The sequence below is a fragment of the Zalophus californianus genome, chromosome 4 (genome assembly GCF_009762305.2).
Source record: "Zalophus californianus isolate mZalCal1 chromosome 4, mZalCal1.pri.v2, whole genome shotgun sequence".
NCBI lineage: Eukaryota > Metazoa > Chordata > Mammalia > Carnivora > Otariidae > Zalophus > Zalophus californianus.
Genome location: NC_045598.1, coordinates 45,668,794 through 45,695,890, shown reverse-complemented (window position 1 = coordinate 45,695,890; position 27,097 = coordinate 45,668,794). Strand labels below are relative to the sequence as shown.

The following is a 27,097-nucleotide window of genomic DNA, read 5'->3' as shown; positions in this document are numbered from 1 at the left end:
CCTGAGCTCTTAAGAACTGGGAGATAAGGATTGGGTTTCCAGCACCAACTGTCCAAAACACAAAAGCAAAACAACAACAACAACAAAAAAAACCCTCCCCCACGCACGCCCCCAACACACACACACCAGAAAAACAAAGCCACCTTTCAGTCAGCCAGACCTAAGTTCAGGCCCTGAGCCTTGTGACCACGGGTAGGTTATAGGATTTCTCTGAGCCCCAGTGTCCTCACCATTTAAGTGAGAATAATAGCACTTCCCAAGGGTATGGCAGGATTTAATGTAATAACGTGTCCACAGGCTTAGATAGTGTCAGCCCCCAAACAGGTTCTCTGCTATAGCAGCTCCCTTTCTGGCCCCCACCGTACCGCCCTGCAAGCCTAGGTAGGCTCTGTCCCCTTTGGGAGCCTTAGGTGAAGTTAAATAGCCATCTCAGGGGTGCAGCTGGGCCAAGGCTGTCATTCACGGAGATTACATTGTCCAGCCCGAGCATTTTGTTCTAACAGGAGTCCTGCCACCCCCATTCCTCAGCAGCTCCCCTGTGCCTCGGGTACAAAGTAAACTCCTCCAGAGAGTGACTGTTGGACCAGCCTGGGGGAGAGCCGCTTGCTGCAAAGGGCAGGGTTGGTGAGTCCCAGGAGAGAGAGGACCCCTTCCTGCTGCAGGTGCCTGGTGTCCTGCAAAACTTGGCAGATGGAGGCTGGTCCGCGCCCAGCCAGCGCCGGGAAAGCTCCAGCCCAGGGAGGGGAGGAGCTGCTCCCCAGGTGGGGCAGGTGGGGCAGGTGGGGCACCTGGGCTCAGGTGTGTCCCGGGCTCTGGGAAGTGATTGCTCCCTGGCAGGTGCTGGCAAACTAAAGCACATTCTTGGCCCCAGGATACAGCTCTGGGAAACTGCCTTTGTCTCCTAGACTCTGACTCGGAGGAAGGCCATGGAAGGGGTAAGGCCTGTCAGTTCGGTCGTGGACTTTCTCTGTGTCCTTTCGGGTGCCTGCCAACAGCTGTGGGAAAGGGCTGCCCCTGCCTCCTGGAGAGGGATGAACATGTGTGGTGCTTGTGCGGTGCGAGGCGGTTCACCCTGGCCTGGCTCTGGGGTGGGGGGGCTGGGGCTGTGGGAACGGTGTGCCTCCTGCCACCGTCGGGGGTGAGGGAGCTAGGGGCTCTGGGGAATGGTGGCATGAGGGGTCCTATCTCTCCCCGCCCTTCCCCCCCGCTGGGTTTCGAACCTATTTCCCAACCCTGGGGCTATGTGCCTGTTGGCTTTTCTCTGTTTGTTTGTCCTTGTGGACTGTGTTGGTCCCCCTGGTGATAAGCGGGCTTCCTGGTCTGAGGGCCCGGCTGCCTGGTGCTCTTCTGTGGCTTGTGGCTTTACTGCGGGCTCTGTTCCTTATTAGCTGTGTGGTCTGGGGCAAGTGCCTTCATCCTCCTGCGCCCACTGGGCTCCTCGCTCATAAAATAGGATGGCTGTTAGAGTAACTAGTTGGTGAGATTATTGGAGGTGCTTATAAAAATAGAGATGACCCGTGGGCGAGTGTCAAGCACCAAGCCAGGTGGACCTGCGTTCCCGCACACGCGGTTGGCGAGGTCGCAGAATTTCTCAGGGGAATGCTCTCCTCTGTTGCCTCCTCCAATTCTCTACTCCCCTATTTTCCCATCTTCAAAGTCCATTTCTTCCCAAGGGGGACAGAGAGGTGTTTTGCTTCCATATGTTCTTTATTAGATATTTGGAGTCAAGTCATTTTCTCCTGTGAATCATGTGGCTTCCCTCCCAGAGGTTTGGTTTTAAATTGAAAGGCAGGACCCATTTCATCTGTCACCCATCAGAAAAATGCTCCCTCTTATCCTGCCCAGGGCAGGAGACCCGTCTCTCTGGCTGAGCAGTCCAACCAGCTGAGTTTGGAGAAGAGTGAGCAAGGGCACGCTGGTATTCCATCTCCCTTTTGAATTCTCTCTCCCCCCTAACTTGCAGTTCAGCAACATTTGAGAAGCTCCTCCTTGATGGAGAAATGTCAGGCTGAGTAGATTTAGTGTGGTTGTAAGAAAAAGAAAGTGACTTATATTTTGCCCTCTCTGATCTACCAAGGCATGCACTGACATCCATTTGAGTTTATCCACATGTCATCGCAGGTCAATGCCATTTGCCCCATTTTGGTTGGTGGTGTTTGTTTTCCTAAGGGAGGAAACTGATGGTCAGAACGTCACTTCATCCGTATCATACAGTGGGTCAGTAGCAGTGCTGGAACATGAGCAGGGATTGGTCAATAACAAATATTAAGTGGCAACTGTAAGCCAGGTATCGCCAGGAAAACAAGCAGAATGTTAGGCAATTTAGCAAAAAGAAAAAGGCATGTTAGCTAATGTGGTTATGCAACTTTCTGCTTATGCAAAGGAAAAAAATCAGAGCAATATGGGTCATTTCTCATCTTAGAGGATTTTTTTTTATTTTTAAAAAGTTGACAAAATATTCATCAATGCAGCCTGTGTGTCCTGAGCACCTGCACTGTGTTGTCAGGGCCTGATTCGGGTGCTGCAGATGCAGCAGTGAGCCAGCCAAAAATGCTGCCTTTATAAAAACCTATTCTAGCCAAGGAAACAAAATATATATATATAGTATTATACACTATATTATATGTAATATACATTATATGTAACAATATACATTATATAATATATAATGGACATTATATATAAAATATACACATATTAGGTCAAATGGCAGTGATTGCAATGTAGAAACACAAAGTAGGGAAGGGTTTAAGAATACTGAGACAGCAGATAAGGCTATTTTATTTTATTTTTAAAGATTTGTTTGTTTTAGAGAGAGAGTGTGCACGAGTGGAGGGAGGGGGAGAGAGAGAGAATATCCAGCACCCCCCCCACACTCACTCACTCACTCACTCACTGAGGGCAGATCCCAATGCGGGGCTCGATCTCCCCACCCTGAGATCACCAGCTGAGTGAAATCAAGAATCAGATGCTTAACCAACTGAACCACCCAGGTGCCTCTGGGTAAGTCTATTTTAAATGGGATAGTTTCAAGAGAGGCATCCACAGGTGACATTTGAGCAGAAACTTGAAGGAAGTGAGGGAGTTGGCCATGTGGATATCTTAGGGGAAAACATTCTACAGAGAGAGAACAGTAAATGCAAAAGCCCTGAGGCAGAAGCCTGTCGGTGTGTGCAGGAGTAGCAAAATGTCCTGAATGGCTGGCGTGGGGGAAGCAGAGAGTGGTCAGATCATGTCGGGCCCTGGGAATTCCAATTTTCCTGAGAGAGAGAGGGAGCTCCAGCTGAGTGTTGTGAGTGGCATAATGGAATGATCCAGCTTACATTTTAAAAGGATCACCTGGCTGTTGTTTTGAAAATAGATGATAGGGAGAATAAGAGCCAACTCTGGCTGACCTGTGAGGAGGTGACTGCCCTCCTCCAAGCAAGAGGGCGTGGTGACACAAGCCAGGGTCTTAGCAGTAAAGGTGGCTAGAAATGCTTAGATAGGGGATACAGCATCAAAGTAGGGTCAAAAGGATTTACTGATGGAGTGGATAAACAATGGGGGGGGGGAATGAGGAATCGTCCATGACTCCAAGGTACAAAGCCTGAGCACCTGGAAGAATTTGAATGAGATGACTTAGGATTGAACATGTTTACAAGATCAGGAGTTAGTTTTACATTTCCGTTGTGGGTTACGGAAAAATGATTGTTGCTTTAGGCCACTCAGTTTTGGAGTGGTTTCTTCTGTATCAATAGATAAGTGAACAATTAGGTATCCTACACTGTTTTTAGTCCTAAAAAAATGTATCCTTCTCCTGCATAGATAGAAGGCTCGAGAGAATTCTATAAGAATATATTTTATTATACCGTCTAGGCACCCAGACGCAAAGGTTGAGGAGTCTTTCTCCAAAGCTATCGTGGAGTGATGCCTCTGTGTGCTCCCTCAGCCAGGTAGATTTGTACTTCCTCACACGGTGTTGGCAAGAGAGAACCACAGCATTTTTAACTGGGAATGCTTTTTCAGTCGGGATGCTTACCAAATGGTACTTGAGTTTTGATGAATGAGCATTGGAGTTGCAGTCGAAAGACCTGTATTGATGTTTACCTCTGTCTCTTATTAGTCAAGTGATTTCAGCAAGTCCTTGAATAATAAAATGTAGGAGTTGGGAGATTTCTCAAAGACCAAGCAGTCTAACAACTCCCATTTTAGAGGTGGGGAAGCTTGGGGCCACACATACAGTGGATGCCCCGTGGCTGTTCTTGTTGATTTTGGAGGGCTCGATCAGAGATGCCATCTAGTTACTCCATCTTGCAGGGGAGAATGTCAAGAAAACAGACAATTTGGGTATTAAGTGAAAAGCAGAATGATGAAGAAATCTGTAAGTTTTGATGGGAAGCACTGAGAATGGGTGCCTAATCCAGGGTGGGGTTCATCCCAGGCTCCTTAGAAAAATTGATGAGAGCTGGGGGGCGGGGAGAGGGAGGGAGGGAGACAGAGACAGGGAGACACAGACCGAGAGACAAAGAGAACACAGCCAGAATCAAATTGCAAGATGGCCAGATATTGAAAGACTGAATAGCGTATGTACTTTATCCTATAAGCCAAGAGCACCACAGAGGGACCTCACCTCCAAAATGGGAAGAGTGAACTAAATGTCCCCCTAAAGTCTTGTCATGCTCTGAAACTCTTGGACCACAGGACTTTTTCAGAGTCACAGGTGGCTTATTTTTGACAGAGCTGAGTCTAGAACCCAGGTTCTAAATGCCTGTAAAACTACTTAGCAAGCCCTCAAGCTCGATTTCAGAGGGTTTTATTTTGTTTTTCTGAATAGTCTGACTTTTAATGAGTAAGACACACGACAGGGTATGTTAAAAAAAAGAAAAAGAAGGTGGCCCAGCCCATGGAGAGGGATGGTCCTGGAAAGGGCCATCTGCTATTAAGAGCTTGCTCCTGGGAGAGCAGTGTGTGCTGGGGATTGAGATCAGATTGCCAGGGTTTCCTATGAGTTCCAGAAGAATCTCTGAGGAGGGGACTAGGGAAGCTCACTCAGTTATTCACAGTTCTGAAAGACTGGCCACATCACTCCTGTCTATGCGGAGTTCTCTTGAACTGTGTTATTGAGTCCTTTTCGGTGAGGTGTTTAAGTGACGTGCACAAGTGCAGAGACGGTGTTACCCAAAAGCACGGACCCCAGAACTGAGTGACCTTCACATTGAGTCCAGTCTCCCCCGCTCCAACCATATACCCTCATTCGTCTGCTAGAAATGGTCCTCACAGGTGCATCTGATCCTGTCGCTCCCCTGACTCCCCTTTGGTGCTTCCCCACTGTCTGAGGGGTAAAGCCCCAGCCCCGTGGCCTGGCTGATACTGCCAAGGTGCTCCCACTCCTTCCCCCTGGCCATCCCCCAGCCCCGTCCCTTGTGCCCCAGTCTGGCATCTCCCCAAGGAACGCTTCTCTCCAGAATGCTGACTTCCACGCTAAGACTCTACTCCACTGTTACCTCCCTGAGAAACCTGCCCCAGCCCCTTGGTCACAAATGGTCTCTCCTCACTTGGCAGGAGCTCAGCCCTTTGAGCAGACGCAGACCTGAGTTCAGACTAGGAGCTTGCAGAGAGCAACGACTAGGTTTTGCTCACAGAGGCAGCCCAGCCTGGCACCTGAAAGCGCGGACTCTGAGCAGCCAGACTGGTCTCCGTTTCTGGCTCTGCCATTTACTAGCTGTTCAGCCTAGAGCCAGTTGCTGAATCCCTCCGTGGCCCACTTACCTCACTTGCAAAGAAACATAATGGTATTGACGTCTTAGCCCTCAACTAGGGTTTAAATAAGTTAATACATATCAAGAGCTTGAACAGCTCAAAAAGGCGGGTAATTCTACACACTAAAGTAACAGTAAGTTATTATAATAATAAACTTCTGTGTCCCATCCTCCCAAATCCATACGTCGAAGTCCTCACCCCTAGTACCTCAGAAGTGAGCTTATTTGGAGATCGGGTCTTTATAGAGGGAAGTTAAAGTGAGGTTACTAGGGCAGGCCCCTTCCAACATGACTGCTGAATAGGAGGGGTGTGGACATAGTGACAGACCCAGAGGGTGAAGACCCAGAGGGAGACGTCCACACAAGCCATGGAGAGAGGCCAGCGGGGCCTTCCCTCGAAGCCCTCAGAAGGAGCCAACCCTGCCCACACCTGGGGCTCAGCCTTCCAGGCTCCGAAACTGTGAGGCAATCAATTTCTGTCTCTTCAGCCACACAGTCTGCTGTTCCTTGTTGTGGCAGGCCCACCAGCTCCTACATGGAGCCTCTCAGCAAATTGAGAGAGTTAATGAGGATACGCTGTGACCTCCCCCACACCCATCTGGGAAGTGTTTTGACCGTGGTGTTAGGTTGACCTCTCTGAAAACAACAGCTGTGCTTAGCTCTGCAGAGAAGAAATCTGAGAAGTGTTTATTACCGCTCGGCGTGGGAAATGAATGAAAGGGATCTGGGGACCACTGTCACTATTCCTCCCTGATCACAGACTCGTGGATTTGGTTTTCCTCATCTGTAAAAATCTCAGGTAGCAGACTCTGGGGTGGTTTTTAAAGATTAACCCTAACCTTCTCTTAGGACATACCAAATACAAAGAAGTTACAAATAATGTGCTTCAGAAGCAATAATTAAGCAATTTTTGGACCCTAACACGAAAACGTCAAAGTTTTACTTACTGCTCTTCCCCGTTACTATTAATACTACTGTTTCCATCACCATTTTGTAGGTGAGGTAGAATCAGGAGTCAAATTCCTATTTGACTCCAGAGACCCTGTTCTTTTTTTTTTTTTTTTTTTTTTTTTAGAGAGAGAGAATGAGAGATAGAAAGCAGGAGAGGGAAGAGGGTCAGAGGGAGAAGCAGACTCCCTGCTGAGCAGGAAGCCCGATGTGGGACTCGATCCCAGGACTCCAGGATCATGACCTGAGCCGAAGGCAGTTTCTTAACCAACTGAGCCACCCAGGTGCCCCAGAGACCCTGTTCTTAACCTGGTTTCATTTTTGTTTTTTTAAGATTTTCTTTATTTGACAGAGACAAAGTGAGAGCAGGAACACAAGCAGTGGGGAGTGGGAGAGGGAGAAGCAGGCTTCCCACTGAGCAGGGAGCCCGATGTGGGGCTCGATCCCAGGACCCCGGGATCACGACCTGAGCTGAAGACCGTCGTTTAACGACTGAGCCACCCAGGCGCCCCAACCTGGTTTCATTTTATCATGATCACAGTGAGCGGGATGTTGGACAGAGGTTTTAAAAAAAATTTTTTTTTTAAAGACTTATTTATTTTAGAGAGAGAGCGGGGGAGGGACAAAGGGAGAGCAGGGAGAGAGAAAATCTCAAGCAGACTCCCGATTGAGCACAGAGCCTGACACAGGGCTCCGTCCCACAGCCCTGAGAGCATAGCCCTGAGCCAAAACCAAGAGTCAGAGCTTAACCAGCTGAGCCACCCAGGTGCCCCTTTAAAAATTTTTTAGACTTAAATTTAAGTCTAGGCCTTCTACCCACTTGTTAGGTGGCCTTGAACAAGCCACTGATCCTCTCTGGGGTTCAGTTTTCTTGTTTCTTGTTTCTTTTTTTTAATTTTTTTATTGTTGTGTTAATCACCATACATTACATCATTAGTTTTGGATGTAGTGTTCCATGATTCATTGTTTGTGCATAACACCCAGTGCTCTACGCAGAATGTGCCCTCTTTAATACCCATCACCAGGCTAATCCATCCCCCACCCCCTTCCCCTAGTTTTCTTGTTTCTAAGTGTGTCCAATGATACTTGATATTTTGTCTATGAGGATTACATAAAACATTTGCTCGTAGCATTGTAAATAAAATCCTGTACAAATATTCATAGTTGTTGAGATCATCAGAATTTCCCAATCCCAAATTCGAGCAGAGAGGACCTGAGCACTCAAACCACTCTCAGCGTTCTGCCTCCCCCACTTTCTATGAACCAGCCAATAGCTCATCTCAGAGATCAGCCTGTGACCTTAAGAAAATCCTAGTTGAGAGACATTTTGTAACAATATGAAGTCAGTAATTAAAAACAGAATAGCATTATTTAAACTTTTAAAGGATCAACACAGAAATGCCATCTTCCACACCCTTAAAAAAGTTGCCCGCTGGTCTTCTGTTTTTCCCTCTGTGCTGCTTCTGAGCAGAGGCACTTGCACTGTGTCTCCAGACTGTGGTAGGCAGGAGAGCGAGCACTGAATTGGGAGCCCACGGACCTCTGCCTGAATTTAGTCCCTGCCACTCATGCCTGTATGCCCTCAGGCAAATATTTCACCTCTGTGGGCCTCCGACTCACTTACCAACTAGGATTTAATGAATGAGATGTCCTATTGAGGAAAGCACGTAGCATCAGACACGTCCATGCAATGTTGGTCTGACGTGCTAGTCCCTTGTGAGGTGGGTGGTGGAGACCTTAGGAAAAATTGGGGATGTTTCTGCCTTATTCTGCTTTCTACGTCATGAGCAAGGGAACTTGTCCCTGGTTCTGTAATTCTCAAAAACGAATGAATTACCAGTAATGTGCTCCCTGGCTCCGTGCACTTAATTCCCCTTGGTGTCCACCACAGTGCCTTACTTACTGACTACTTTGTTGAACTAATGTCCCAAAAAGGAAGAAGGCTAATTCTGGTGAAGGAGCCACCTAGATGTACTCTCTCATTTAAGCCTCACAAGTCATGTGAGCTGGAGATTCTCCCCATTTTACAGGAAGAAACAAGTTCTTTAGGGTTGCATGATTTCGTCCTCATTATTAACGTAGCAGCTGACACTGAGCGCTTATGTATGTTAGGCATGATTCTAAGGACTTTATATGTATTAACTCACCGCAGCTCTAGAGTAAGCCCTGCCATTGAGAGACCCAGAGAGGGTGTGTCACTTGCTAAAGGACACACAGCCAGTAGGTGGTGACCCTGGAATTTGAACCCAGAGCTGGAGGTTTCAAGGACACCTTCTGCAAGAGTTCCTCTTCCCCCAGAACCTCCTGGATAGTGGTATCATGCTGCCGAAAGTACGGAACTAGCTAAAAACAGAGAGGCACCTAACACACCAAAGCCATGAAACCCAAGAACGCAGTTTGCCTCTGACTTTCTGCTTGGGAAAATAAAACAACCCGCAGGTAGAATGCCCTAGTCAAAACATTCTTGCTGTCCCGCAAGCCGCTCTTTCAGAAAAAGCCCTCCCTTCATGTCAGGCATTCACAATGAAAACCAGTGAAAACTCTCCCAGCAAAAGAACAGAGCCAGGCAATACCCTTCACCTAAAAGGTGGTTTGACTACAACTATTGCAAACCTTCCCAGTTAAGGCCTTAAAGGACCAACAGGTAAAGGCGTTCATCTTTACCTCAGGGGCTATGAACCTCTCATCTTTACTGCTGAGGAAGTACTTAAACTGACTTTCAGCTTTGCAAGACTGATGTAGGAAAACATATTCAAATTCTAGACTCCCTGTTGGGAATGTTTGCCATAAAACCCCGGTGTTCTGCTCCAACCCAGGAACGCAGTGTGGACCTGGGGGCTGTGAGGAATCCCACTCATTGCGGGAAGGAATCTCACTGACTGCCCTCCCGTGCCTGCAGGGCTGGGTGAGAGCAGGCCATGTCCCTGCACAGGAAGCTGCGTAGTACAGGTTAAGCGCGTGGACAGGGCTCCAAAATTCCAAGTTTAGGCTCCACCTCTCTGGACACGAACCATCAGATTTCCTGTCTGAAACGTTAGAGTGATAAGACATGGGTATATCTTTTTAAGATCATTCAAAGATTTACAGGAAATGCCTTTATCTCATTCAGTTCTCCCACCCAAACAGGTAGGAAAAGTACTGTTTCAGAAGCCGATCATGGTCCTGGCCGCAGGTCCATGTGACTTTGGGCAAGTCTTCAGAATCTTCATCTGTAAGACGATGGGTTGAATCAGAGAGTCATCAAGCACCGCTCTGAGTGCTGACATTGTAAAAGGTTATACCTGCTATCAAAGGAGATGTCTGGCTCATGGGAAGGTCAAGATTAGTGATGCTTGTTTTATTTGTTGTAAACCCACGGTTTTACTCCAAGTAGAATTTGAAACAACTTTTGGCTTAATTGTCTCCATGTCTGTTTATGCTTCTCTGGCTGGTGAGTTCAAAATGTAGTCTGATAGTACTAAGTGTCTGATAGCCTCAAGTCAAACATTTGGTTCAAATTCTGGCCCCGTGACTTTCAAGCCATGTGTTGGGTCACTGGATGTAGAGCCCTGAGTAAGCATAAGGAGCAGAGCCTCCTCCAGCTCCCGTTGGGCTGTTAGCGTGTGTGTGCATGCACACACGTGCACGAGAGAGATCTTTAGGTTAAATCACTGAGATTAGGTGTTGCTTGGTTACAATAAAACCTAGCCTGACCCCTATATACCCCAAAGTGCTGTTTACAGAGCAAGTATGTTAGTTTTCTATTGCTGCTATAAGAAATGACCACAAAGTTGGTAGCTTAAAGCCGCACAAATTCACTCTCTTCCAGTTCTGGAGGTCAGGAGTCTCCGCAGGTCTGCAGGGCTGCGTTCTTGGAGGCTGTAGGAAAGAATCGTTTGCCTTGCCTTTTTCAGTTTAGAAGCCACTCACATTCATGGGTCTCTGGCCCCTTCCTCAGCAGCGTAGCACCTTCTCTTCTTTCTGACCTCTGCTTCCATCCTTATATCTTCTAAGACTCTAATTCCCACCCCCCTTTCTAAGGACCCTTATAATTACATTGCACTCACTAGGCGCTCCAAGATAATTTCCCCATGTCAAGAACTTCAACTCCAACCACATTTCCAGATCCCCTTTTACCATGGAAGGTAACTTATCCACAGGTTCTGAGGATTAGGGCATGGACATCTTTGGGAGGAGGCATTATTTAGCCTCCCACAGTCTGAGACTATCATGACCATTATTCACCCCAAAGCTGTCTTATTTTTCAGAGCATGTGCCACAATTGTTTAGGAAAAAAAGGGAAAGGAAAAGAGTGTAAATATCTATTTAATTTCTCCCATTCTTAGAGACCGTGCCTATTTCTTAGTCAGTGTTCTCTCTCCTGATGGCTTAAATGGTTAACAACAATGATGACAATGGATAACACTTTAGGGGTGAGGCCCCATTCCTATGAATAATATAATTTAATCTTCACAGGGGCACCTGGGTTGCTCAGTCGGTTAAGCATCTGACTTTGACTCAGGTCATGATTCAGGGGTCCTGGGATCAAGCCCTGCTTTGGGAATCCCTGCTCAGCGGGGAGTCTGCTTCTCCCTCTGCCTCTGTGCTCTCTCTCAAATAAATAAAATCTTTTTTAAAAATTTAATCTGTACAACAGTCTGGCAAGAATATGGAGCGTTAGGATTCCTCTTTTCAGGTGGAGAGACTAAACCTAAGTAGGTTTAAGGAACCAGCCCGCAAGGCCACCCAACTACTAAGTGATCAGTCCAGTAGCTGAACCCAAGCCTGTCTGATCGAAGAGATCTTTCAGTTAACAGGAAATGTACCAAAAGCCTAAGAAATAAAACATGATTTAGACCTCCCTCAGATTGCTCAGAGTTTAAAAGGAAAGATGTACAAAAACATTATAATATGGTGTGACAACTTTAATGTAATATGGACAGTATTGTCCGTATGTTCAAGTAAGGGAGGGAGCAGAGAGGAAGAACGTTTTAAAAATGTTTGTACTCAACTTGGGTGAGTCAGCAAAGGCTTTCCCAAGGGTGATCATTCTTTCTTCCAGTTTTAAAAGATGAAAGGTGTTCACCAAGCAATTGATGATGGAGAGGGAAAGGCATTCCAGGCACACAGAATAGCATATGTGAAGGACCCCAAGCAGGAAATAGCATGGCATGTCTGGGGCCAGAGGGACATGGGCAGAAGAGAAACTTGGATAGTCCGGTGCCCCTGCTAAGGATGGCGTGCTCCACACAGCACTGGACAAGTGCAAGGGTGAAGAGCAGCTGTAGGTGGCTGGCAGGAAAGATACACTCGGGGCTGAGTTCACAAAGCTCACGTGGCTCATAAGCCAGTGAGGATGTGGTTAGACATTTGCTTTGTTTCAAAGTTTGAGATAGAGTTTCATAGAATCATTATAATGAGCCCTGCTTTAAACCACTCGCCTCTTCTCCCCAACACCCCAGCTCCCGTGAGGTTTATTCATCCGTTCATAAATTTAGTATGTATTTTTTGAGTACTTTCCATGTGGTAGGTGCTGTGTGAGACCCTGAAATCCCAACTCCTTCTCTTTGGTAAGCTATTTCCAAGGGTTAACTGAGCTTCCCATCTGGAAAATTCTTCTGTGTCAATTGTACAGCATTTATACATACTTAAAGATAATGTCTTCAATCTGTGTTGGATTCTGTTTTTATTTTTATTCTGTTCAAAGTATTGTCATATTTCATTTTATTTGATATAAGAATCTTGTGAGGTAGACAGGACAAATACGATTATTTATGTTTTAAGTATTGCCAAAAAAAGACTGGGATTCTATATCTTCAATTCATCAACAAGGATTTTTGCTAATTTTCTCAGGTCATGAAATAATTTCTGCAAGAAATAATTAATTTCTATACAGCTATATAAGATTGTGATTAACGAATTTCACATATGCATGTTTATTTAGTCGACAGGAATTTGCTGTTTCCTCTGACAGGTCACAAGCTAGACTCAGGGATTTCGAATCCTTACCACAAGCTTTCAAACCAGAAGGTATCCCATTCTATAAATGAGCAAATTGAGGCTCTAAGAAGCTGGGTGACTTCTCCAAGGTCACAGAGTGACATAGCCGATATTCAGACCCTGAGTTGATTCCACTATTATTTCTATTTTCATTTTAGCCTCAATGAGTCAAAAGCTTATACAGTATTCTTGAGGACCCAAGGTTACACACCTTACAAATCAGAAAGCTAGAGTACCTCTTCACTTTTCTTTCTCAAAGCTAAGTAATCGCCTATGATTTTTTTCTTTTTGCCAGCATCCTGGTATTAAAGCCTTATTATTTCTTCTTGTCAATTCACGCAGAAAAATCTCATTTAATGTTCTATGAAGCCGTGCATTCTCATCAGCAGAGCCTGACTCAATGTGCCCTTCAAGTATTTTGGCTGTTTACCACAAGCTAGTATCTCTGACCTAAGTAATTAAGTCTGACACCGCACCCATAAGATCAATTCAAGACCATATCCATCTAGTTGCCTTTGTCATTTTTTTTTTTCTTGCTAGGGTCCCCTTTGGTATTTTCCAGATTTAGCTGACGATAAGTTAAGAGAAGCCTCCAGGAATGAGTGCAAAATTGGGTGCATGGATTGAGTTAAAGGAGAGCAGAACTAAATGCTTGAAGGGTGGGTCCTGTGTTGCTGTCCATTGTTCTGAACTGGTATTGTTGGCTTGGCTGGGGTACAAGGTGGGAAAATGGAGTGGGCAATGAGGGAAAGAGGTCGATTTCATAGGGTCATTTCACAAAATGAGTAGGACCAGGCAGTAGACTGGAATGTAAGCTCCAAGAAAACCCATGGATACTGTGTGTCAGAAGAAGAAGGAGGCCAAAATGGAAGCATTTCTATTATTGGAAACTAAAATGGCCACCTTGAATAGATAAAATTTTCCCATCTGAACCCATGACGTCAGTTAATTCTGTGCATATTTCCTAAGTGTGTACTCACTGTCACAGATAAGCATTTCATCATTGTCAGGATCACCATGCTAATCAGGATCATCATCCATATCATTGTCCCTCTCCTCATCTGCCTCCTCCTCCTCCTCATCTGTCTCATTATCCATATCCCAACTGTCCTCATCAAGATACCATTACTGTGGGCCTCCTTGTGCCAGGCACCGGGCCGGCACTGATGTCCATGGCAGTCCTAGGATGTGAATCGTCGTGTGCCCATTTTATTCATCAGGAAATAGGGAACAGTGAACTGAAATAGCCTTGTCAAGGAGACAGAGCCTGAATTCATAGAGCTAGGATTCCAATCTAAGACTTTTCAACCCCAGAATGGATGTTCTTCATCCTATTGCTGCACTCGAAGTAGCTCTTAGTCTAGGGAGGAAGGGAAGAAGGTAAAAAACAGGAACAGTGTAGAGTGCAAGAACAGTGCAAGAACCAGCACTGCAGATGAGAGAAATGCAAGGCATCTTGAAGCACAGGGGGATGAAATCTCTTGCTGCATACCTGATGGAAGGCTTCCTCAAGGAGTTGCAACTGAGCCAAGTCAAGCAAGACAAACATTTTTCAGACAATGAAAAGGGAGAAGAGCGCTCAAGGCAGTGTGTGAAATGTGTGCAAAGGCACAGAGGTGTGCAGTTCTCCAACAAATGCTTACTGTCTCCTCTGTTCCAGGCACCATGTTAGAAAACCCACGGGTGAACAGGAGACAGAAGAGTGCATCCAGTGCAGGGCATGAACTAGGGGAGATAAGAATGGAAGCTTCAAGAACCATCAATAACCGTATTTAGAGGGGATGATGAGAGGAAAATAAGCTGTTAATAACATTCCTGTATGATGCTTTACAATGCACCTTCACATGCCTAGATCGTAACCTGTAGTAGGCACTCAATTAGTTTCTGATTGAATAATCTCTGTTGACCTTTAAAATAATGCAGTGGCTTGTAATTCCATGAGGATGAAGAATACTCACTCACGCCTATCACCACTTGTATCTGCAGTGGGGCCCCTGAGTCCCACAACTCCAGGGGGAGCCGCTCACGTGGCAGTCCGTCTGAGGGGTCCGTGTGACCACAGTGTGACTAGTGCCCCTGCAGATGTGTGGCGTGGGGGAGTGGGGTCAGGTCTGGTTTAGGGGATTAACATTTGTAAACTGAATAAGTGACTGAATGAAGAAGGTGGAAGGACAGGTAGACAGAGATTACTGTTACCCAGTGAGCATCTGTTAACTCTGCTGGAAATCGGCATCCTCTCCCTGCCGAGTAGAGAAGAGACTTACAGCACCAGCCTCAACACGCCCATCTAGTGAGTGCAAGACCCGGGCCTCTCCTGGCTGGTGCTTACTACCACAGCACGCAGTTTCTCTGTGACTTCCATCAGTTCATGGTTCCCTCCAAGAGGCCGAGGATGCTGCTCTCCTGGGAAACAGCTGGGCTGCAGAATGTGGCGTTGGCCCCGCAGACCTGGCAGCCTCCCAAGGCGAAGGCGACGGGGAGCGGGTGCCGGAGCCTCTGTCAGGGACAGTGTGTGACTGATTGCTGCCGGAAAGCTCTCTCACAAGTGGCTCTGGCTTCTCTCGTTCTTGGAGTAAAGAAGAGTCTGAGGTTTGGTGAGTGGATTAGCAGGATACATATTTAGAGAGCACAAAGACTGTCAAGCATCAATTTTGGCTGAAGAAATTTTGTCGCAGATAAAAAGGCTTTGAAAGCGCTCTTCGGTTGCATTTTCTGACCACTGGCAGGCACCAACTGAGGCTGTGTTGGTGTGTTCGTAGGAGCTAGGGGAGTGAGGTCAGAGGTCTAGCTAGTCATTTATTAGCTCGCCAATTGTGGGCAAGCGACTGGGCCCCTCCAGCTTTAGTGCCTTCATCTGTAAAAGAAAGCTAATCACTTCTCCATTGCCCATGGTGAAAGAGTAAACAAAATGGAGTATGAAAGGGACGAACCCAACATGGTAGGATAGAGCTTGAATTTTAGACTCAGACCTCATTTTTAAACCCAAATTTGCCAATTAATAACGATGCAACTTTGACTAGCAACAACAACAACAACGATAGTAATAGTAGTCAGCTAGCTTTTATAGAAAATATACTATGTTCCAAGCACTGTGCTAAACCTTCACATGGTTTGCCCAAATAAACAGGCAACAGTAGTGGTAAATACCATTCCTGTGACCATGGGATTGACAGGAGCTGAGGTAATGAAGGTAAGGCTCAGTCTCCTGGTTGAAAGTGAAAAGGCCAGGACCTGAACACTGACTCTGAAGTCTACAGTATGGTTTATTAGTCTCTAAGCTAAACTGCTTGCTCTCCAGGCCTCAATTTTCTTACCTATAAAATGGGGATAGTAACACTTGCCCGGTCAGGCTGTTAGGAGAGTCTGAGCTTCTGTCTGGAAAGCACGGATTACGGTCGTAAAAGCTCAGCGAATGGGGTGGTAGGTGTGGTGGGGGGAGGAGGAGGGTCCGTGACAATGATGACAGTGGCCCACCACCTCTGAGATGACGCCCACTACTGGTACTGGGCAAGGAAGGTACTGAACAGACAGGGGACCAGACAGAAGCTGCTTTCTCGTATTTAATAAAACAAAACAAGGGGCGTCTGGGTGGCTCAGTCAGTAAGCGTCCGACTCTTGATATCAGCTCAGGTCTTGATCACAGGGTCATGAGTTCAAGCCCTGCACTGGGTTCCAGGCTGGACATGGAACCTACATGGAAGGCAGGCAGGAAGGAAAAAGGAAACAAAAACATCTAACACCTATAAGATCTGTCCCAATTACCTTTGTGTTGGTGTCTTTGAATTCTTTGATTGTTTCTTCATGCAACTGGGACTCTAACATGAAAAACAAATGTAATGGCTCGGTCATTAAGCATCTGTCTTCGGCTCGGGTCATGACCCCAGGGTCCTGGGATCGAGCCCCGCATCGGGCTCCCTGCTCAGGCAGGAGCCTGCTTCTCCCTCTCCCACTCCCCCTGCTTGTGTTCCCTCTCTTGCTGTCTCTCTCTCTGTCAAATAAATAAATAAAATATTTTGAAAGAAAGAAAGAAAGACCTAAGAAATTAAAATGGCCATGTTGGCTAAGGAGTTTACATCATAAGCTGGAGGGGGGTGAAGGCAGTAAAGTGGCTCAAAGAAGTTCTTCAACCCTTCACTTTTCAGCTTTCAGTAAATTTCACTTTAAATAAAACTGTCATGAACCCCGAGGACACTGAGCAACTGTTTTGTCTGGGCCCAAGAGGGCAGTGCGGAGGGCAGGAAGCCCCCTCAAATAAGGATGCTCTGTATTTGATTTTTCCAGCTTGCTGGCAACAGGTTTCTAGGGAAGCCTCCTGGTTCTCCCCCCAAAACGCGGTACCAGACGAGCAGACCAACGTAATGGGGAAGCTGGTAATGGGGTAGTTTGAGGGCGGGCCTGTGTGCAGAGATCATCCATCTGACCTCAGGACCTTATCCCTAGTCCGCTGAGTCCAGCTGGAGCCCCTTTGCTGGGAGCTGTGTTTTGAACTTAGCATCTGAGAATGCATAACCCAGTTTTTCCTCTGAGACCCTTACCCCCACCACAAAATGCAGTTAAGCAACATTTTCCTATCTTGAAGCAATCTGGAACCCACTGTGTTTTTTTGTTTTTGACGGGGTGTGTGTGTGTGGCCGGGGCAGGGGGGTTCGTCTTGTTTTAGGATTTCCTTAATACCCCCCTTCCTTTTTTTTCCTCCACTGTGCTTGAGGGTTTAGTGTCTTGATTGAGGGGATTTGGAGGCTGAAGAATACCAATTTTAATTCACCCTCTCCCTGTACAGTCTGTGAAGGTATTTTGAACCATAAAATGCAAGTGTGCGTTGAAAAGTTTTTTAATGGCTTGCAGGGCCTTTCAGGTGGACTCAGGCCCGATTCGCTCCCTCCCATCTCACATTTCAGCTCACATTTCAGCTGCAGGCCCCACTAGGGAAACCCAGACTGGCCATGCTCTCTCAGGCCTTGGGGCTCACAAATGCCTCCCCTCTGTCGTGCGCCCCCCACCTGTTCTCCACATCTGGCTTTCTCTGGGAAGGTCTCTGCGCTCCCCAAGCCCAGTTTGGTTTCCTGCCCGGCCTGCACCCAGTGCTGTCCTGTCACAGCCGTGACCATGGGGTCCTGTGATTGTCTGGTTCCTTGTCCAGCTTTTCCGTAAGACTCTGGACCCCATTATGGCAAGGCCTGTTGTCTGTCTTACTCATTGACGTGACCCGTTGTAGGCATGCAACAAATGATCATTGGATAAACTTGGGAGTGGACGAATGAAGACTTGTCCCTGGAGAAAAGGCATGCTGTGGCAGAGTTCATTTTAATGTCCCTGACCCTTGTCCTCGGCGCCACACGAAGCAGCTTGGGCATCACACTTGCCACCCAGATGAGGCCATGTAGGATCCTCTCTGCAGCTTCTCTGTAAACCTAAAATCACTCCAAGGAAAAAAGTTCATTAAAAACAAAACAAACCAAACAAACAAAAAACCAAAAATACCCCCAGGCTTTGGCATCGGGGCTGAGTTCCCTAACCTTAGCTCAGACACTCATTAGCCATATGAAATGTTGATGCAAAATGAACCAACCTTTTTTTTTTAAATTTCAGAGCAAAAGGATAAAAAGTTGTATCTGAGCCCAAGTTAGGATAGCCCGGGATACACAATCTTCACAAAGAAGACAATGCTCCAAGGAAGGCACATTTGGTGCAGGGTTATATATGTGTTTTTTTGTTTGTTTGTTTATTTTTACATAGAGTTACAAATCATCCTAACCAAAGATATTCCAGAAAGTTACAGACTTTATCTTATGCTTTTCCCATGTGCAAGGCTGCATGCCTTTAATCTTCTGGGAGTCAGGGAGGTTTTCTCTTATCTTTATGTTTGGGATATTCCTTTTTGGTTATTTTTTTAACGAAATAGTTGTACGGTGTGTGTTGGGACAGAAATAGAGCCCATGCTTTGAGGTTTTGCGGAGTCATTTTGACCTTGGTAAATGTTCAAGTATAGCTTCCCTAGGAGCCCAGGAGCGAGGCCCACAAACATGAAAAGTTGAAAATGTCCTTTACTTTATCAGACCTCAGCCAACCTGACCCTTGATTTTGTCTGCTCTACTCTGAAGCCCACGGTAAGGGTGACAGTAGTTGAGATGAAGTCCGCAAGTGGCTGTGCACAGGGCTTGGAACGATACTAACATAGTAAGATGTAGCATACTCAAAATTCAGTGCATTTTTCATATTCTTTTATCTAGAATTCCTCCTAATTTCTCCTCCGTCCCCTCTGTCCATAAATGCATCCAACGCTTTCTAATCAGCTCAGTTCAATTAAAAAGTATTGTTGTCTACACTGTGTACCTAGGTATAGTGATAGAAACATGGGTGGGAAAGGGTACAGTCTGGTCCACACCCCGAGGACATCAGTATAAGTGGGGCTCAGGGGAAGCAGACACATAGATGATTAAACCAAGAGTGCTATAGAGCAGGGAGCAGGCGTTCTTAGCCCAGCCTACGCATGGGAAAAAGCTCCTGGGAGGGGTTGATAACTTAGCTGAATCTCTGAAGATGAATAAGCTTAGCTAGGCTAATAAGTGTGGAAAAGGCATTCCAGGCAGAGGGCACAGCATGAGCAAATGCACAGGGGCAAGTCCAGTTTTACTGAAGGGTGAGCTAGAGGCAGGAAGTGGTGGGACCTGAAGTTGGAGATGGAGGCAGAAAAAGATCAAGGGACTTAGGTGTATGGCTACAGAATAATTTACCAGCAAGATGATGGGGGCCATTTGAAAGGTTTTAAGAGGAGGATGTAATCCAACCTGCAGTTTAGATGCATCATTAGCATGGATTTCATTTGTAGGTCTCTTCAGATAGCTCTTCTAAAGGACATTCCCTCTAGGTCCTTAGCCCAGAAATCCATTCATTTGTTTTATTCAATGCTAGTTTGGCAAATACTTACTGAGGACTTACTAAGAGTAAAGAGTCATTCTGGAGCCCGTGAGCTCTACAAAGATAAGTATGTCTTTCTAGCTGCCTTCAAGGAGTTCACAGACTGTCGGGGAAGTTGGGACATCTCCCTCAGTAATTGCAGTAGGACACAGGAAATGGTGAGAGGCATGAGACTGTAAGAGGTTTGCAGCTGAGATGCTATAAGACATGTTTCCCAATCGATTCCTTGGACCAGGTGCTGAGCTGACCTTACAGTAGGCATTCCGGGTGGTTCATGAAATATGGACTCCCCAGAGATTCTGTTTCGGGGGCGGGGGGGGGGGCAGGTTCAGAAGTCCTCAGGACCTTCCAGGGCACAGCCAGATCTAAGAACGTGGTCTGAGAAGGGAGACCTTTTAGGCTACAGGGGAGAGTAGCCAGGGAAGAAGTATTGAGGCCCAGGGATTCATTCAGGGGAGCCAGCAGTCTTCTAGAGCTGGGGAACCGGAAGAGGCAAGTGGGTGAGAGAAGGGATGGTGATCCAAGAGGAAGATCTTGAAATTGATGCACTGGAGATGGTCCACTCACTGGTAATGGCGGGGTCTAAGGTGGCTGCATGCAGAGTGGTGGCTGAGTTAGGGTGGAAGACAAGATCAGTAGGAATGAAACCAGCCTGTTGCGAGGGTTATCTATATGGATTCTAAATGTGCTTATGGTCATGGGAGTGGTACTGGAGGGAGAGGAGTGAGCGGGTGCTAAAAGCTTCAGTAAATGAAGGCGAGTGGCCAGGAATACTAAGACCCCTTCAATAGGGTGCAGTGGGTTTAGTTCGGTTTACCATTAGTAGGAGCTGCTATCTGTGATGAAGCAGAAGTGAGGAGCTCAGAGAACACTTCACCCCTCTCCTGGCTCCGGGGTAGGGGAGTGTAGGAGACAAGAGCCACACTTGGGAGAGCATCAGGGGAAGCTGGGTCTTGAGGGGACGTGTGAGTTTGAGTTACAGCAAAGAGGTGGAGAACAAGAGGGATTTAGCTAACCGCAGACTGAGTTCCAGAGAACTACATGGAAGCATTGGGAGGTGAGGGAAGTGTGAGAAATGAGATCCGTTGGGGACATTAAAGAGGCCTGCGGGAGATGGGGCCCTTTGTTAATGGACTAGCTTGGCTTTCTCATGATGAGTAAGGTAAACAGAGAGGTGAGGCATGGTGGCCTGTTGCTTTAGAGAAACAGGAGTCCTTGGTTCCCTAGTGCCCACTAGTAAGAATTGGGGGCCTTAGGCAGTTTTAATAGTGACGCAGCAGTGTTCGGGGGTGGGCGGGAGGCTTGGTGGTTTTATTAGGACCATGCAGGACTCAATGGGCTGCTCGAAACTCAGCAGTGGGCAGCGTCACAGCTGGATGAGGAGAGATTTTACGGGTAGCCCGGGGAGCTCTAGATCTCTCCTTCCTCACATGCAGCATGGAGGTTGCCACTAGAGGAGTGGCAGTCTTACCAAGGGCACCTGCCAGGGGCCAGACACCTACGAGGCCTTAAACACGCATAAGTGAAACCTGATAGCCCCAGGTGGTGGGCATCATTAGCCCCATTTTACAGATGCAGAGAGATTCAGTAGCTTGCTCAAGGTCACACATCTAGCAGAGCTGGGACTCTTGCCCATACATAAACTGAGGGATGAAAAGTACTAATTTGGCCTGATAGGTAATGGGGTGGGCAGTTATTGATTCTTACACCTTTATGATGGAAGCTTTAATGTTTCTGTACTGTATCTGTTCAGAGGGCAGGTGGGAGGATTCTAACAGCCCTTCTCTGCTCTCTTGCTCCTACCCCTTCTTAGGGGCTTTGGAATTAATCACTGGTACCAGGAACACAAGGCCGTTTCACCATCATTATAGCTCTAGTAGTAGCGAAGGTTGGATCGAAGCTCTTTTATTCATGAAGGATGACTCAGATGCTATTCTTAATCGACTTTTCTTTCTTTCCATCTTAGGAAAGGTTTGACAGCTATTACTGCCTTTCTTTTTGCACTCATAATTTCTTAGCTTCTGCTGCCTTTCTCTGGACTTTGGATTTTGAGTCTGCATTTTTCCTTAAGGCCCTTGCATTTGCTTATCAGGGGAAGAATGTGAAATGTGTGATAAACCATGACCATTGATGCTGCCATTGTCCCTCCCTCGCGGAAGGCAATATTGAGCAATTTGCAGACGTTCGGAAATGAGTCACTTTTTTTTTTCTTAAATCAAGAAATATGCATCAAAACAGTGTCTTCTCCCTTTGGAACTTATTTTATGTATATTTTTATGATGAAGATGCCGAGACAGGGAAACTCCAGAGAGAGTAGAGCAGTTATCTGTACGATAGTTTATAAACCGAGAGTCAGGACATGTGATCTGACACAGGACTGATTCTCATTTGCAGATCTATTTTGAAAGAGTGTAGCACTAAATTGTATTTTGTTGTCTGGTTCTGCATCTTTGTATCACCTTTAAATTACATTAAATCAGAACTAGCTTGAAAATCCAGGATACAGTCACAAAGTCCTATAACTTATTAAGAAATTTTTAAAATCCCATTACAGCAATGCATTAGATCCAATGTTTTGCTTATCTCTGTATAAATAGCAAAATGTGAGGGAGTGTTTTAAAGGCAAATGCGAATTGGTTCCCGGAATTATTATTTGTTTGTTTAGAAATATGATTAGAGGTACATTTGTTACATCATTTCTAAAGTAAGTATGACATAGGCAAATTTGATTATGAAATGAGAGGGGCGCCTGGGTGGCTCAGTTGGTTAAGCGGCTGCCTTCGGCTCAGGTCATGATCCTGGAGTCCCGGGATCGAGTCCCGCGTCGGGCTCCCTGCTCAGCGGGGAGTCTGCTTCTCCCTCTGACCCTCCCCCCTCTCATGCTCTCTCTCTCATTCTCTCTCTCTCAAATAAATAAATAAAATCTTTAAAAAGAAAAGATGCCTATGAGATAACAAAAGAATTGTAAGTTAAATTTATAAATAAGGCATATTAGAATAGGTAAGATCAGTTCTACCGTCAAACAGACTCAGATTCAAATTCCTGATTTCTAACTGAGCAAACTAGGAAAAGTTACTCAGTGTCTGTGTATCTGTCTAGGGCAGTAACAATACCTGCTCTGTAGGGTTATTGTAGAGATTATACATAAGAGTTGTTAATAAGGATGATAGGGATAAGAGAAGAAAATAGAGTTATCAATTCTCTGAAACTGGCAAAGTAGAAAAGACTTCCCAGGAAGCTAATAATACAGTGTCTGTATTCTTCTGATCAAATATTAGCTTGTTTCTAAAAAAAAAAAAAAAAAAAAAAAAAAAAATTATAAACCCACCAACAAATTCTTGGGTTTAAGGAGTCCAGGATAGAGCATGGGTTCTGGACCCAGATTGTGTGAGTTTGAATCCCAGCTTTGACCATTCCTTGCTGTGACCTTGCACAGGTTGCCTATGCCTCAATATTCTGGTCTGTATCTTGGGAATGCACTGGGCTAGACCTAAGGTTTAAATGAGGTTAGTGCTTAGAATAGAGTCTGGCACGTGGCAATGTCATATAAAGTGTGTGTGTGTACTAGGCATAAGTGCCGACTTTTGTTATTATCGTTTCTTAGATTTGTATAAAATAAATATTGAATGAGAGACCTGTGTCTGATGGAGTCTTGTCCCCTACTTGGGCTAAATATAATACTGCATTTAAAGACCTGACATTCAGGCTTATAAAGCTTATAACTGTTTCACACTGGTCTCCCCATGTGTCTAAAACAGCAGTATCTTTGTTCTCCAGGCTGGTTGCTACCCCCTTGGTCAATTTCCATATCAAAGAGATAAACCCTTGGTGTTTAGAGGACGCCACTGTCTTTTATCTTAGGTTGTTCCACAACATCTCTGAAATTCTTCTGGCCTTTGTTTCCCAGATGAGGTATTTGAAGGCCACCCAGTCCAGATCAGAAGTGTCAAGGCTGCCTTCAGGGCTGTTTTCCGGTCTTCTTCTGACATTACAGCCATTAGAGAATTTGTTTCTGTGTGCATTCTAAGCTGCCCTTAGCAAAAAAAGCACCAAAATTCTGTACAGTTACAGTTCATGAAGTATGTGAACCTGCTAATTTTTCTAAATGTTTATTCACCAATTCATTCACCAAACATTTTGTGAGCCCCGGCGCTAGTAATGGGCGTACGGAGATAGATAAGACACTGTCCCCGTCTTGTGCAGGGCTGCTAAAGACTTGTCTGTCAAGGATTCATTCCTTCACCAGATTTTTATTGAGCACCCACTATGGGCCAAATATGCTTCCAGGCACTGGTGTTAAGACAGTGAACAATCCTGACAAGGCTCCTGTCCTCAGGGAGCTTACATCCTGATGGAGGGAGATAGGCAGTAGGTTGGGGGCTGATAGGTGCTATGAGGAAAAGCAAACCAGAATGTATTCCTCAGTGTTTTTTGTTGGAGACAACCAAGTCTGTTGCCAGTTTGAGCAGAAAGGAGCTTATAATAGGTTATTTTAGGAGTTTCCAGAGGGGCTGGGGAGGAGCTTGTATGCTACAGGTAAGGGAGAAGTCCAGCGTCCATGTGGGATTTTTCCAGTAGGAACGCATTCACGTTGCTGCCCTCTGCACAGCACGGGAGCATCTGTAGCTGCTCCCCCGAGATCTGCTCCCCTGTGAGCCACAGTCCCCTCCCGGGCTCATCCCCCATGCCTCCCTGGATGCCTCTGCCTGGCAGAGTTCTAGCTGCAAGAGCTCCTGGGAAGTATAGCTCCGAGCTTTCCAGGATCTGGCTTAGGGGAAGATTCACTAGAAAGAAAAATTCATTACAGCCTTCGGTCGACCCTGAATCCCATTCTGATTATCCCCTCTCCTTTCGTCATGCCAGCTTCCTAAAACACGAAAATGAAAACAACAAAGCTAGTCATTTATTTTTGCCTCCCCTCCCATTCACTCTGGGGCCCCCTGCACTTGGGCTCCTGCAGTGGCATTCTTTCGTGATGTCCATGGAATGGTTTCCATCTTGACAGATTGCACCAGGCATTTTTCCCTCTTTATCTTCTAGAACTTCTCTGCTGCGCTGGCCACTGCTGGGCACTCATTCACCTATTATTGCCTTCTAAAGGCTTTACATGTACTTATTAATTAAATCCTCATAACAATTGTATTCATTTCCAGCATAATCCTGCTGCACCAACTGACCACAAATTGAGTAGCTGAAAACAGCACAAAGTTATTATCTTATAGTTGAGGAAGCCAGATGTCTAAAATCAAGGCATTGGCAGGACAGCATTCCTTCTGGAGGCTCTAGGGAAGAACCTATTTCCTGCCTTTTCCAGCTTCTGGAGGCTACCTGCATTCCCTGGCTCCTGGACCCTTCCTCCATCTTCAAAACTAGCACGTAGCATCTTCAACCCCCATACCCTCGTCTTTGTTTCATTGTCCCATCTCCTTGTCTCTTGCATTCCACTTTTAAGGGCCCTTATGATTACACTGGGCCCACCCAGATAATCCAGAATCATCTCCCCATCTGAAGATCCTTAACTTAATTACACCCCAGAGTCCCTTCTAGCACGCAGGGTGACATTAACAGATTTCAGGGATTAGGATGTGGACTTCTTTAAGGGGCCGTCATTCTACCTACCAAAACAACCATATGAGGTGGAGTGCAGTTATTATCCCAGAGAAGGCAACAAACGCAGAGAGGTTAGGTCATTTGCTCAGGTCATAAAGCCAATAAATGGCAGGATTAGAATTTAAACTTAGGCAGCTGGACTTCAGGGTTTATGTTTTCAAGCTCTGTGGGCACCAAGAAATGAGTAAATAACAATTTAAATTTCTAACCCCCCAAAACATTCCCATACATAACTACCTGTTAGATGACTCCCCTAAGAAGATAAACCATCACATCCAAAACTGGGCTGATCATCTTTCCCCAATACTTTTATCTTCTGCCCTCAGTCTTAGTTTCAGGGACTAACATCCATCCTCTCACCCAATTTAGAAACCTGGGGATCATCCTGGAGTCCTCCCTCCCCTTTCTAGGTCTAGTCCATACCACCTCCTGCACATTTCTCTTCTGCATTCCTACCAACACTGCCCAAGTCCCACCTTGCATCATTTTTACTTGGCCCTTCTAGTTGTCTCCTGATTGGTTCCTGGTCTCTAATCTGCATGAAATACAAATCGAAGTCTGTCCTAGCCCTGTGTCAAATTCATCAGTAGCTCCCCATCGACTCTGAAGATTAAGCCCAATTACTTTAAGGAGACTTGCCTTCGACTTTCTTCTCCAGCCTCCCATACTGAACACTGGGGCTTCAGTACCATGGAATTGCGTATTCCGGTCTACACCATGCTGCTTCACACTGCCATGGCTTCTCTGTTCCTGCCCGTCTTGATGTCAGGGCCACGTCCTGGCATCCTCACTTGCCTGCCTCTTCCAGCAGATTTATCTTTAGGGGGCCTTCTTTGCACCCCTGCTGGCATCATGACCCATCCTGCATGTTCTTGCAGATGTCATGCCAGGTACCCAATAACAGTCTCTCCTACAGGAAAGTGATTGGGTTGTGTCTGCTCCTTTGTTCCACTAGCTCTGAAAGGTCAGGAAAGCTTACTCATCTTGGTAACCCTCGTGCCTGGACATAGCAGGAAACCAATGAGCATTTTGAGGTGATGTGAGTTGAATGGTGAACAAGCAGGAACATGCTAATTCCAGAAAGTGGGAGAGAGATGGGCTTTCCAGGCAGAGGAAATGGTACACTCAAAGGAAAAGGCATGAAAAAGCAGAAAAGGTAGGAAAACATGGGTAATTCAACGAGGCCAAAAGGAAGAAAGCATGTTGGGGAAGGGCCCACTATCTTGTCCAAAAACGAACAGAAAATAGTGTTTGGGAGGGCCTTATGCGCTAAGCAAAAGATTTTCTGTTGATGTGAAAGCTTTGGGGAAGCCACATTGAAGAACTTCAAATAGGGGACATACCTGATCAGATGTGTGTTTTTTATCAGCTTTGCCTAACAGCTGGGTAAGTGGTGGATTGGACGGGCCCAGAGTAGAAGCAGACAGACCACAAAGAAGTCACTGCAATGCATGAGGAGGACTCAGAGGCAGGGGCCATGGCATGAAGAAGGGACAGGCCTATGGGCTTCTTAAGATTTGACATCAGTGGGGCGCCTGGATGGTTCAGTTGGCTAAGTGTCTGACTCTTGATCTCAGTTCAGGTCTTGATCTCATGGTCATGAATCTGAGCCCCATGATGGGCATGGAGCCTACTTTAAAACAACAACAACAACAACAACAAACACTTGACATCAGTAGGATGTGGAAACTGACCTGCTGCAGGCCCAGAAAAATGAAGCGTGGTATTCATTGGAATGCCCCCTGGGTACCTCCCAACCCATCCTCACATACCTTGCCTCATGCCCTCAACCTTGACCTCCCTTCCAGGGGTAATGAATAATCAACAACAGAATATGTCACATCTATTTCCCATAATAAGGGAAGTGAAATCCACACTTTAATGCTGGGGGTACCTTAGAG

At 46.1% G+C, this 27,097-nt stretch overlaps 1 protein-coding gene across 1 annotated transcript in view; it reads left to right on the top strand.

Moving 5' to 3' along the window:
• The first annotated feature begins 806 nt into the window (after positions 1-806).
• The window catches only part of FYB2 (FYN binding protein 2), a 131,699-nt gene continuing 105,408 nt past the window's right edge, over positions 807-27,097 (top strand). Inside the window, exon 1 of the mRNA XM_027569484.1 lies at positions 807-935. Coding sequence (XP_027425285.1) covers positions 927-935 — 9 coding nt within the window. The 5' untranslated portion in view covers positions 807-926. The remainder of the gene's footprint in view (positions 936-27,097) is intronic.